At 36.1% G+C, this 12,322-nt stretch overlaps 1 protein-coding gene across 3 annotated transcripts in view; it reads left to right on the forward strand.

Moving 5' to 3' along the window:
- The window catches only part of ZCCHC7 (zinc finger CCHC-type containing 7), a 211,826-nt gene that overhangs the window by 170,923 nt on the left and 28,581 nt on the right, over nt 1-12,322 (forward strand). For all 3 annotated transcript variants that reach the window (XM_028509059.2, XM_036021929.1, XM_036021930.1), the window contains exons 3-5: nt 5,199-5,242; nt 6,463-6,588; nt 7,532-7,702. In XM_028509059.2, the coding sequence (XP_028364860.1) occupies nt 5,199-5,242; nt 6,463-6,588; nt 7,532-7,702 (341 nt within the window). The remainder of the gene's footprint in view (nt 1-5,198; nt 5,243-6,462; nt 6,589-7,531; nt 7,703-12,322) is intronic.

Below are 12,322 nucleotides of genomic sequence, written 5' to 3' on the forward strand. Positions count from 1 at the left end.
ACTTGAACCAAAAATTGAAAAATGGAATTTAAAAATAAGCCGTTTACAATAACGGAAGGAAACGTGAAATGCTCAGGGGTACATTTAATAAAATATATGCAAGACTAGTTTAATGAAACCTATAAAACATTGTTTAGAAAAATTAAAGAGACCAAAATAGATGAAGAGGTACAAACTGCTAATGTTTTGGAGGACTTGATATTGTTAAAATATCTTCCCAGGATGAGCTATAGATGTAGCACAGTGTCAATCAAAATCCCAGCAGGCTTTTTTATAGATATTGATATTTATTCTAAAATTCATACAGAAATTAAAAGGGTCTAGAATAGCTAAAGCACTCTTGAAAGAAAACAAGAAAGCAGAAAGGCTTACTTAACATGATTTCAAGATTTTTAAATAAAGTTTTTGTAATAAAGACTGTAGTACAGAATGATAGGCATGTAGCAATAGAACTTCCAGAATTTGACCTACATGTATGTAGTCAGTTGACTTTTAACAAAGTTGCTAAGGTAATCAATACAGAAAGGATAATCTTTCCAATATCCAGGGGAACAGCTGGATATTCATATGGGGCAAAAATAGTCAGTAACTAAACAAAAAGCTAAAACTATAGAAATTTAAAAGAAAATACCGAAAGTGCTTATAAGCTTGCATAGGCAAATTTCTTTGGGCACAGAAAACATTAATTGTCAAGGGGAAAGTTTTCAAATTTATTACAAGTTTTGCTTTCCTAATAACACTTTAAAAAATAAATGAAAAAGCAAGCCACACAGGGAGAAAATATTTGCAGATCATGTCTGATAAAAGACTTGTATCTAGAATATATAAGGAACTCTTATGATTCAGTAAAAAGAAGAAAGACAACTACTCCTCAAAAAAAAACACCCCAATTTAAAATCAGGCCCAGAATTTGAACAGTTTTTGAAAAAAGATATATGAATGGCAAATAAATACATAAAAGATGCTCAACATCATTAGCCATCAGAGTAATGTCCATTAAAATCCTAATGCCACACTACTTCACACCCATTTTAAAGCTAAAATTTAAAAGACTGACTATTCTAAGTGTTGATGAGATTATGGGGCTACTAGAACACTTGTGTTGCTGGTGAAAATGTACAGTGTGGCACAACCACTGAGGGAAAGTTGCCAGTTTCATATAAAGGCAAAGGTAGGTTTACCATGGTTAGTAATTCTGCTGCTGTGTATTTCCCGAAGAGAAATGAGAATCTGTGTCAATTAAAAGGAAGATTTTTGCTAGAATGTTTATTGCTGCCTTATTTATAACTGCCCAAAATTGGAAGCAACCTAAATGTTCATCAGGAGATGAACAACAAAACTATTATTACATCCACAGAAAATCTACTGACAAGCACATAAAACAGGCTTCAAATGCAGATGAAATCAGACTTCTTAGTGGAAAATGAACAAAGACACAATCAGGAACACATAAATCAACCCTTGGCCCTACCCAGGGTTCCAGTTTTGGTTCCATCTTGGAAATGACAGGTGACTCCTGTCCTTGCCCTTTGATTTGTCCTGTTTGCTTAATTCCCAAGGCCCAACCCAATGAGAACAGAATCCTGCTCAGCAGTAAGAAAGGTGCAAACTACTACTACTACCCAGCAACATGGGTTGAACCTCACAAATATTTCAAAGTAAAAGAAACCAGATGCAAAAATGGTGTATTATATATGATTCTAGTTCTGTGTGGTCCTGGAACAGCCAAAATGAACCTGTCAGGACAGAAAGCAAATCAGTAGCTGCCTGAGGTGGGGGATTGACTGCAGATAGGCACAAGGTAACATTCTTGGGTGATGGGAATGTGCTCCCTCTGATTGGTGAATACAAAGGTATATACATTTGTCAGAATGCATCATACTCTATTTTTACATGGGTATACTTTATAATATATAAATTACACTCCAGTAACATTTCCTTTATGGCACTGCCTTCTGTGACTTTTTTCCACTTTCTCCCTTAAATTCAGACATCTCCATTCTCATTTTACCATAGTATTTTTTTTCTTTTATTACTCCTTTTTTGGTCTCCTTGTGTTTTACTAGGTTATAAGCTCTTACTCATCTTTGTTTACACTATAGCATCTTGCTCATTGTAACCTTTCGATACATGCAGAAAGAGTTATCAGCTATTGCTTCGTTTACAATTCTGAAGTCTAAAAAGAATCACAGTCCTGGAAATTAGCAAGACAAGTCTATAAAGTAGCCAAGAATTGATAGTAAGCATCTCTAGGGCAGCCCTAATCTTACACTTTAGGGCAATCCCATTTTATATTCAGTCTCACTAGGTAGTGAATACATGGAAGATGAGTACTCCTGGGCCCTGTAGAAGCTGTCTTTAAAGCAAGACAGCTGAATTCATCTGTTCGTTCATTCGTTCGTTCATTAAAATAAAGCAAGACATCTTGTGCTGGTTGCAAAGGCCTGGACTATGTAGGTATATTTGATTCCAGTAATGAATGAAAATCGGATAGAATCACATACATTTTCTGCTAGAAGTTATCATGGATACCATGTAGTCCAATCCATAATTATACAAATGCAGAGAGGATAGATAAATAACCTGCCCAGAGCCACACAGCAAATAAGAGATAGGGTTAAAACTGAAACCCAGGTTTCTACAGAGTCTCATACCAGGTATTTGATAAAGTAGAGAACTGGCTGTCTGTGGACGTTCCAATGAGTTGCCCCTTAGACAAAAGCTCTCGTTAGGTTGGCACTTGGAGTTAAGCAAACAGGACAGATCAAAGGGCAAGGATAGGAGTCACCTGTCATTTCCAAGATGGAACCAAAACTGGAACCCTGGGTAGGGCCAAGGGTTGATTTATGTGTTCCTGATTGTGTCTTTGTTCATTTTCCACTAAGAAGTCTGATTTCATCTGCATTTGAAGCCTATTTTATGTGCTTGTCAGTAGATTTTCTACAGTAAGAATATACTGTAGCTTGGTGAATTCCACAGTCATGTTAAAACAATCTAAGTGGAGTGGATCTCTCTCTCTCTCTCTCTCTCTCTGTCTCTCTGTCTCTCTCTCTCTCTCTCAAACCCTTCCCTTTTTTCACTGTTTCCTGTCTTGTGTGAATTTATTGGGCACTCAGGGTGGCAACAGTTGCTGTTTTGCATTTCACTGGTTTTGAATTTCATTTTTTAAGGACAATATGAAGTCAGTTTTATAATTAAAGTGAGTTAAAGCGGTCATTTTGAATTTTAATGATGAAGGACATTGAGATACAAAGGCAGTTTTGAAAGCTACAGAAAGCTTGCTCCTTAGATGAGTCCTTTGAATGAAAGAATAATAGCGCGGGTGGTGATGATGAAGGAATAAGGAGCTGCTGCTAGTTAATGTATTCTCCACTCTCAGTATATGGATGCAGCCTCCAAATTTTACAAAGGAAATAATCATCAGCACAGCATCTCTGCTCTCTTATGGATTGGTCTTTTTGTATAGCAGCCTCTTGGTTTTCTCAGTAAAAGTATTTTATTTTAAAATGTATCTCTAGACACTTACTTCTGGTAGGCCTGGGAGAATGTAGATTACTTCATGTCTCTTCAACATTCCTTTCAAAGAGTCAAGCTCAATTTGTGTTTTTGAGATAGAGAAGAGGAGTAGGTAGAAGGAAGGAGAAAATCTTAACTTTGCTTTGGGGGGAGAAAAAAAAATCTTTCAGTCTTTTGTTGACACCTTAGCTTCTGCATTAGTCCTGTGTCCCTTCCTCCTGGGCTATGGGTGGACTGGAGCAATAGCAGCCATGTGCTGTTTTGTAAAGGAACAGTGCAAAGAAAAGAAAACAGCTGATAAAGAAAAATACAGTGCCCTCCATCCCCCTAGGTTTTTACCATTGTAATTTAATTTTTTTATTGATTGATTTTTAGAGAGAGAAGAGAGACAATATCATCAATTTGTTGTCATTCTTATTTGTGCATTCATCGGTTGCTTCTTGTTTGTGCCCTGACCAGGGATAGAATCCGCAACCTTAGCAATCAGGGTGATGCCCCAACCAGCTGAGCTACCCAGTGGCCAGGGCAGTATTGTTTTTTAAATAACATCAAAAATAATAAAATACAAAAGCAAAAAAGGAGGCCAAATATCATGCAGCCATTGATGGGTCTAAAAATACAACTGTAAGCCTGGCCAGGTAGCTAAGTTAGTTAAAGCGTCTTCCCAGTACACCAAGGTTGCAGAGTTGATCTCCAGTCAGGGCACATATAGGAACTGACCAGTGAATGCATAAATGGGAGCAATAATGGGGTGATGTCTCTGTCTCTGTCTCTTTCTTTTTCTCTCTCTCCCCCCTCCCCCTTCCTCTCTCTGTCTCTAAAATGTTTTTTTAAAAAACAGTACTGAATTTCTAGCCCTAATTGTGAGAGTATTCAAAATCTAATTTTTTGTAAGTGTTATAATGAAAGTCAACTACAAAGGGAAGCTAGTAGATACCATTAATGTTGATAATGGAATGAAAAACCTTTCCTGTAACTACTTGTATCCCAAATGGGAGGTGGTGGTTGTGGGGGCGGGGCGGTGGGGGGTGCTGCAAGTTAACTGACAGTAAAGAGATTAACGAGAGAAAAGACAGTGTGGGAGCACTCAGTAGTGAGTAACTCACTGGAGAGCCAAAGGTAAAGGTTCATACACCACCTTAACACAGGGGAGGATTTAGGCCTTCAGAAGATGGAAGGTTTGGGGGATGCTTGTTTACACAATTTTTTTGGAGTGCCCTGGTGCTCAAGGTCAGTGACTTGCCACACTGCAAACCTCTGGAGCACGGAGAGGAGGCTGTGGTCACTGGCTCTCAGAGCTCTGCGGTAGTCAGATAAGGGGAGGTCAGGTGGAAGGTTCTTCCTGCCTCTGCTGTTAGGTTTTTGGTCCCTTCACTGATTTTCTTACATTTATTTCTAATTTGATGGTTCTCAAAATATTTTCACATATCTCATAGGATTCTGTTTTTAGGTAGACAAGGCAAATGTTTCCTTTTTATATGGAAGGAAACTGAGATTAAATTAAGAATTTTGTTCAGAGTCACACAAGTAATAATGGAACCAAAATAAGAGGTTTAAGGCACCCACATGTCTCATTACACCTTTGGGGTCCAGTTGTAGGACTAAGGAATTGAATAATTTATTGTCAACCCATAAGTGTTTTAAAGGCATCAAAATTGAGTAACACTGTGTTTATTTTGCAGGAGAAGATGGTGTAAACTGGTTCATCAGTGACAAAGACGTTGAGGTAAAATCAAAATGTTTTTGAAGTTATGAACAATAGATTAACACTTTTTTTGATTCCAAGTTTTCTTTCACTTCATTATGATAATAAACTTTTTTAAAATAGGGACAGCCTGAGTATCTTGTAAGAAAAAGTTTGATGTCTGGATATGGGTAATTGAATTTTTCAGAAGCGTGGTTCAGCCTTGATTTTTGTTAGTCAATTAATTGCCATAATGAGTTAGTCCCCTTTCCCTCTTGTTTGTGTCTTTTCTGCGGTGGTGGGTCTTAACTAATTGCCTGGTACCACTGAAGATCAACGCCGGAAATAACCGCTTCTTCAGGGTAAGGAAATGGTTAGGCTATATTTAGGATGTGGCAGGTGTTTATTAGCCTTAATTGTAGCAGATGGCTAGAAAAAAAAGAATAATTTTACATGTTGGTAGAAGAGAAGTTTTAAGGGATAATTAGTTTAAGACGTCTTGGGGCCTACTTGGCCAATTCGGCAAGATAGCAAGTAAAAGATGAAAATTTTTTCAAAGATGAAATTCTACCAAAAAGATAAAAGCACATTTGGCATTTATATATTCCTCTCTAGATACCCATAGGATATGCTTTGCTGATATTTTTTTTTTTTTTGCAAGATCCTAGCTTTTGGCTAGAATATGAGACAACCAGAATTGGGTCATTGTAAGTAGAATGGGTTTTTTGCAAGGATTCTGGTGGAAGGAAATTACTCTCATTCTCTTAGAAATCATAATTTAGATTATAGGCAGTAACCCTAGGCTATTCAGTAGAAGCAATGTGTTCGGTAGCTATGTAGTTTTATAATTTTATAAAAGAGAAATTCATTTCTATAAAACAGAAATTCATTTTAAAAACATCATTCCCTAACCAAAAATTCAAGCAAGCTTCTCATTCAGAAAAATATGGTATATATTCAGACATGGAAGTCAGCAGTATTTGACTCTGAATGCCACCAGTGTCTGATGCAAATCAGTCCTTGCAGGACCCAAACCGTGAGGAAAGGGTCAAAAGAAACGGAACCATAGGGAGAGTGTCAAAGGATGGGGGAGGGGCAGACAAAAAGTTGAGTTGTCTTTATAGCATCCCTTTTTAGGTTTTTCTAACTCCTTGTAAGAACACAAAGTTCCATGTTGCTGGGTTCTAAATTGAACTATGACTGTTAATTTTCTTGAACACAGTGAAATAGTTTTTTTTTAATTCTTAATTTTTTTTCCTTAGGCTCAGATATGTAATAATAGATCCTCTGGAAGATTGACCCACCGATACTACACAGCAAACAAAAACGTTACCTGTAGAAATTGTGACAAATGTGGCCATTTGTCAAAAAACTGCCCCTTTCCACAAGTATGTAAAATATGTAATGTTTCTTTCTACCTTGTTAAAATCAAAATCTTAGAGGACTGAAACCCTGTAACCTTAGAATTCAAATCTTATGTAATATGTGTTAAATTTCTTCTTAGTTTTTCATGTAGGTCATACCCTAGAGTAGTAGTAGAGAAAGATCAGTAAATTTAGGGTCAAAAAGCCTGGAATCCATTTCAGCTTCCCATCCGTAGTTGGAAAACTTTAGGCAAATCATTTCATTCTTCGTGCCTCTGTTTTCTTGTGTATGGCATGAGAGATTGAATCAAATGATTTCTGAGACCCCTTTCACTTCTAAACCGTCTTCATCAGACAGCTTATTTCATCATGTGATAATTTTCATCGTTAGAAAATTATAGTTTTAGGCATTTATAAATGTTTACTGATGTAAGTTGTGTTAAACATCCATCAGCCTTTGGAACAACACAATACTACAGCATTTAGATGTTTTCCGACACATACTAAGCCCTTAACAAACATTTCTATTACTTACTCCCCCTTCCAAATGATTTTCTTTTAAATTTTTGAGATAGCTCTCGTTTGTTTCCTCTTTGTCTTTGCTTTTCTAAGCAAAACAGTCTTTTTCTTCTTCTTATGACTTAGGTTCCAGATCCTCATCATCCTGTTGAAACTTTCCCTCTCAGACACACTCCCCTTTGCTGGTGTTCCTGTAAGACAAGACATAAGAAATACAAAGATGCCAGCCAGCTGGTAGTACATGCAGACTAAAAAGCCTTTTTGGCAGCCAAAGGATACAGACAGCTTATGTTAAAGCTCTGAATTCAGACATTTTGTTTGATTTTATTATTAGGCTCCAGATTCAGTCTTCATTGGGGGTCTCAAATTGGAAATAACTTTTTATGGAATTATACAGAAAAAGAAAAAATGATCTACTAAAGAGGTTTTCTGTTTGTCTGCCACATAGAAAGTCCGCGCCTGCTGCCTATGCTCCGAGAGAGGACACCTCCAGTATGCCTGTCCAGCCCGCTTTTGCTTAGACTGTTTTTTGCCTATGTCTTCTACTCACAGATGTCTTGAAAGATCTTCCTGGAGAAAACGATGTGACCGCTGTGATATGATAGGCCACTATGCTGATGTAAGTATCCTGCGTATAACTACTTTGTCAGGCTTTGGGGGCAATGTGCCAATTTGTAATTGTCAGCCTCCCTAAAAGAATGTTTGCTCAGTACTGTGTGTAGTGGTAGTCATGTCCCTTTGGCCGCTGACCGTGTGACACAGTGTTCTAATATATCAGGATAGGGCTGCTGGAGAATGGTCTGTGAGAAGGCAGCATCACCAAATATTGTAGAACCCTGCTAGATCCTTTCGCTTAAACTGCTTGCTGAATAAAACTTGAAATTAAACAGATGTGTAATAAATAACATCAAATTTTTGTACATATTTGCGCATAGTTAGATGAAATATATACGCATACCAGTTGTGTGCAAAGATCTCTATGAAACCTGATCTGATGCTCCTTATTGATGGCTCTTGCTTGTAGAATAGTCTTAATGCAAGAAGGACAAACAGCCAGTACTTTTCTGCTCATTTCAGTTCTTTCTTTGGATTTTCTTGTTAAAGGTAAATTAGAAGACATTTCAGTTACTTGCAGCACATTAAGTTTTAGCACATTATTATTTTGGACATAATTTTACATCATATTTGGAATGTCTGTGGGGTTCTAATCTAAACAATTTTAAAGACCAGAAAGGCTATAGAAAAAGTAAGAATCTTTTCTCTTTAATTTGTACTTCCCAAAGACATGATACAAAGCACAAACATTTTTCTTATTTTATTTATAATTGAAGTGTACTTGGTAGCCTATTGCTCAGTAAATTGATATGGCTTTCTGTTGCGATGAATTTCACATTAAAACAAATTATATGAATGGGTGGTATATGCATTTCTTATGTAAATAAAATTAGGGTTACTGTACTACACACTGACATAGTACTTGATTTTTTTTCCACTTTGGAAAATTTGTGAATGTGTCTCTAAGACAAAGATGCACCATTAGAAGACTCAAAAACCTTACCTGTACAACCCATGGACATGATCTAAGGAGGAGGAATGCTAGAGGGTTGTGGGGGCAGGGCAGAGGGGGGATAAAGGGGAAAAGCGGGATAATTAATAGCATAATCAATAAAAAAATACTTTAAATAAATACACTTTTTTAAAATAAAAAAAAGGTGTACCATTAGACTGACCCAGCCATTTCTCTACCAATACATTTAGATTTATATTGTTATTTTTATATATTGTTACTAAATAGTGCCCCAGTAAACATCTTTATATATATACATACATATAAGAGTAATTTGGTAAGTCAAATTCCAAATACAATTGTGTAAGTAAAGGATATATACATTTAAGTCTGGATAAACACCGTCAAATGGCTCTTTTAAAAGATTGTACCAATATATCCATTTGCCAGCGGTGTTTAAAAGTGCTCTCAATACTAACTATAATCGACATTTAAAAATTGCGCCAGTCAGATAAGGAGAAAATAGTATCTTATTGTTTTAATTTGTGTTTGTAGGCCATAAGTGATATCGAGTATGATTCTCAAGACTAGAGAATATATAGAGCATAAAGATAGAAGTTGTGCCCTGGCCAGTGTGGCTCAATGGATTAAGCACCGGCCTGCAAACCAAAGGGTCACTAGTTCAATTCCCAGTTGGGGCACATGCCTGGGTTGTAGGCCAGGTCCCCACTTGGGGGCGTGTGAGAGGCAACCACACACTGATGTTTCTCTCCCTCCCTTTTTCCCTCCCTTCCCCAGCTCTAAAAATAAATAAATAAAATCTAAAAAAAAAATAGAAGTTGTCATTTCATTTCAAAGTAGTTTAAACTTATTTTTCAATATTGGCTAAGTCTTAAAAATAGTAAATTTTAAGTTGTCTTAGTTTTATAATGTTGTTCTGCGCATTCAGTTGGCAATTACAACTTTCTTAGTAAGATTTTCTAGTTTGACAGTTATGTTTAATAGCATTTTTTTACTCCCTTTTTTAAAGCGCTCTTAAAAATATGGTCTTATTTGCCTGTGATAACAGAAGGGGCTCAGACATTATCATGAGCAGTTTTTTTTTTAAATAAATGTTTTAGTACAGAACAGTGAAGAATGATTTGTAATAGGCTATATAATCAGCTGTGAATTAAGTCTGTAGCCATTCAGCTTAACATCTTAATTTTGGCCTCTAATGTATGTTAAACTCTTTATCTAAAATGGCCTTGAGGATTAATAACCCAGCAAATACAAGTTTTTAAGATAGGGTTAGGCTGTGACCGTCTGCAGAGACAGCAGCACTCTTCCCCCTAAATCTGCTAAGATTGTGGATTTTATTTTATTTTATTTTATTTTATTTTATTTTATTTTTTAAATAATTACTTGCTGAAGGTTCTAGACACTAATTGTTAATCTTTTCCCAGTCTGCCCAATTGGTATAACATTCCCTTGGAGCCAACTCTCACCTGGGCTCCACTGACTCCTGAAGAAGCTTAGAGACTTTCCACCATCCCAGGAGCTCTTCACCAGGACTTGCTTGGAAGCAGAGTCATTCTGGCCCCAGGTTGCTGGAGCTATTCAACCAGCCCCATGCATGCTTTAAATCTGTCTTGAAGCCTGGCCCTCCACAGAAAACATGGTTTCCCCTGCACCCCTCTCAGATGCTTGTCACCCCCTTTCTTACGTGCTGTGGCTGCTTCTTAGTCATTTCTCCTCCCTCTTTTATGTAGATACCTTTGGCTTATTTAAGGTTCATACCCTCTGACAATACTGTCTTCCTTTTGTCATTTTCATCTTTCCACCTACTGGACTTCCTGTTCATTCACAGAGGACTTCTGAAGCCCTAAGTAACTATAGATGCTATAATCTCTTATAAATTAAAGAGATAGAGAAACTCAACTTTTACTGTATATATCCTTGTAGTCACTGAAGTGTAGTCACACTTCAGATTTCTATAAAGCCAGAGTACCAGTTACATGTGCAAAGAGAATTTATAATGAAAACTAATGAGTCAGTCATGTTCATATTCTTGCCATAATGAAGAATATGAATTTTTTCTCTTTGTGAACTCTACTTGAAAAATGTCTCATTTGTTAATTACTATATAAAAGTATTTGGTTGAGATTCCAGAATTTTGCAGTTCAAAGATGGCTCAAAGCCTACTAAAGTCCACTCTGCATCATTTCCAAGGCAAGAGAAGACAGTCATGGAGAATTGGTAGTTTAAAAAAAAGGAATCAGAAATGACTCCAAGTGAAATAAACCCACAATAGGAAATAGGAAGAAAATCAAGAAAATTCTAATTCATTCCTCTGTGTGAGTAGAGAAGGTAGAAGGGAATCCAAAATAAAATGATCAAAAGAAATTCTGATCAAAAGAGCATACACTCACTATGAGGGAGAACAAAGACCCGCATCTAGACAGAGAGGAGATTTCTGAATGTCAAACATAAACCACACATCCACACAGCATACACATGCACACACACACACATCGAGTTTGCATCAGATTTCTCCTGTGCAGTACTAAAGGCCAGAGGCAGTAGAGAAATCTGTAGAGGCTAGGGCCTTCTGAGTAAAATAGGTGCCACAGCCAAGCTGTTGTTCATTTGTGAATTTATGGGAAAAGTCAGAATAAAAGAAGCAGCAGTGAACAGTGAAACCAGGAAAGTATAGAGTACATGCCAAATACTTCCTGTTAATCTTTTTAAAATTAAATTTTAGGAATAAATCTTTAAAAATCAAATATAATTTTTAAACTATAATAATGTGGACCATAGGTAATTCTAATAAAATTGAATTTGTTTTAATTATAAGAAGAAAAAAAGCCATGTAACTTTCAGATTTCTAATTTCAAGTGAGGCAAAGGAAACTTAAACAATAAAACAAATGATAGGGAAAAAATGGAAATAGCAACAATGTGTAAAAAAGTATGAGGACAAAAATAGGACCAAGTATATTAAGTATCATAATAAATACATGCATTGATTAACTGCTCTTACTAATACCATGACACCCTTGTCCAAAACCATAAAGGAAAAAAAGGAGGATAGATTTAACTTTTCAAAAAAGTATATTCATCCAGAGACCATTAATAAAATTAAATGATAAACCACAACTTGGGAAAGATTTTTATAAAATATGTGATAGGATAATTATCTGTAATATGTGAAAAACCCTTACAAATTGAAGAAAGATGTCCCGATAAGAATATGCAGTGTTAGGGAAGTTGTGCCAGGAAAGCACATTTGGATAACCTTTCTGGAGTTTGGAGTTGCAAGAATGTTCCTCTCAGAGTTGTTTATAATAATGGAAATTAGAAGCAACCCAAATATTTAACATTGCAGCTGACTTACATGACTTATAACATGTCCCCACATAATGGAATGCTCTTCAGCCATTTAAAAAAATGATGTAGAAATGATTATTGAATATGATGAAATCACTAGTCCATTAAATGAGAAATCCATAAATTACAAAACATCTGAAGTGTAATTCTGTTTTTATATAAATTTAAATATTTATATATGTATATAGATTTGCATGGGGAAAAAGTTTGGAATGAAGTATTCCAGAATGTTTACTGTAGTTACAGTTACTATAAGAGGAAAGGCTAGTGAGGAAGCTGGAGTTGTTATTGTTTAAACATTGTGGAAAAGGAATTAAGTAAGCTTGAGTAAACTGAAGGAAGATATATATAAACTTGGAGAATG

Source organism: Phyllostomus discolor, chromosome 3 (genome assembly GCF_004126475.2).
Source record: "Phyllostomus discolor isolate MPI-MPIP mPhyDis1 chromosome 3, mPhyDis1.pri.v3, whole genome shotgun sequence".
In the NCBI taxonomy this organism is placed as follows: domain Eukaryota; kingdom Metazoa; phylum Chordata; class Mammalia; order Chiroptera; family Phyllostomidae; genus Phyllostomus; species Phyllostomus discolor.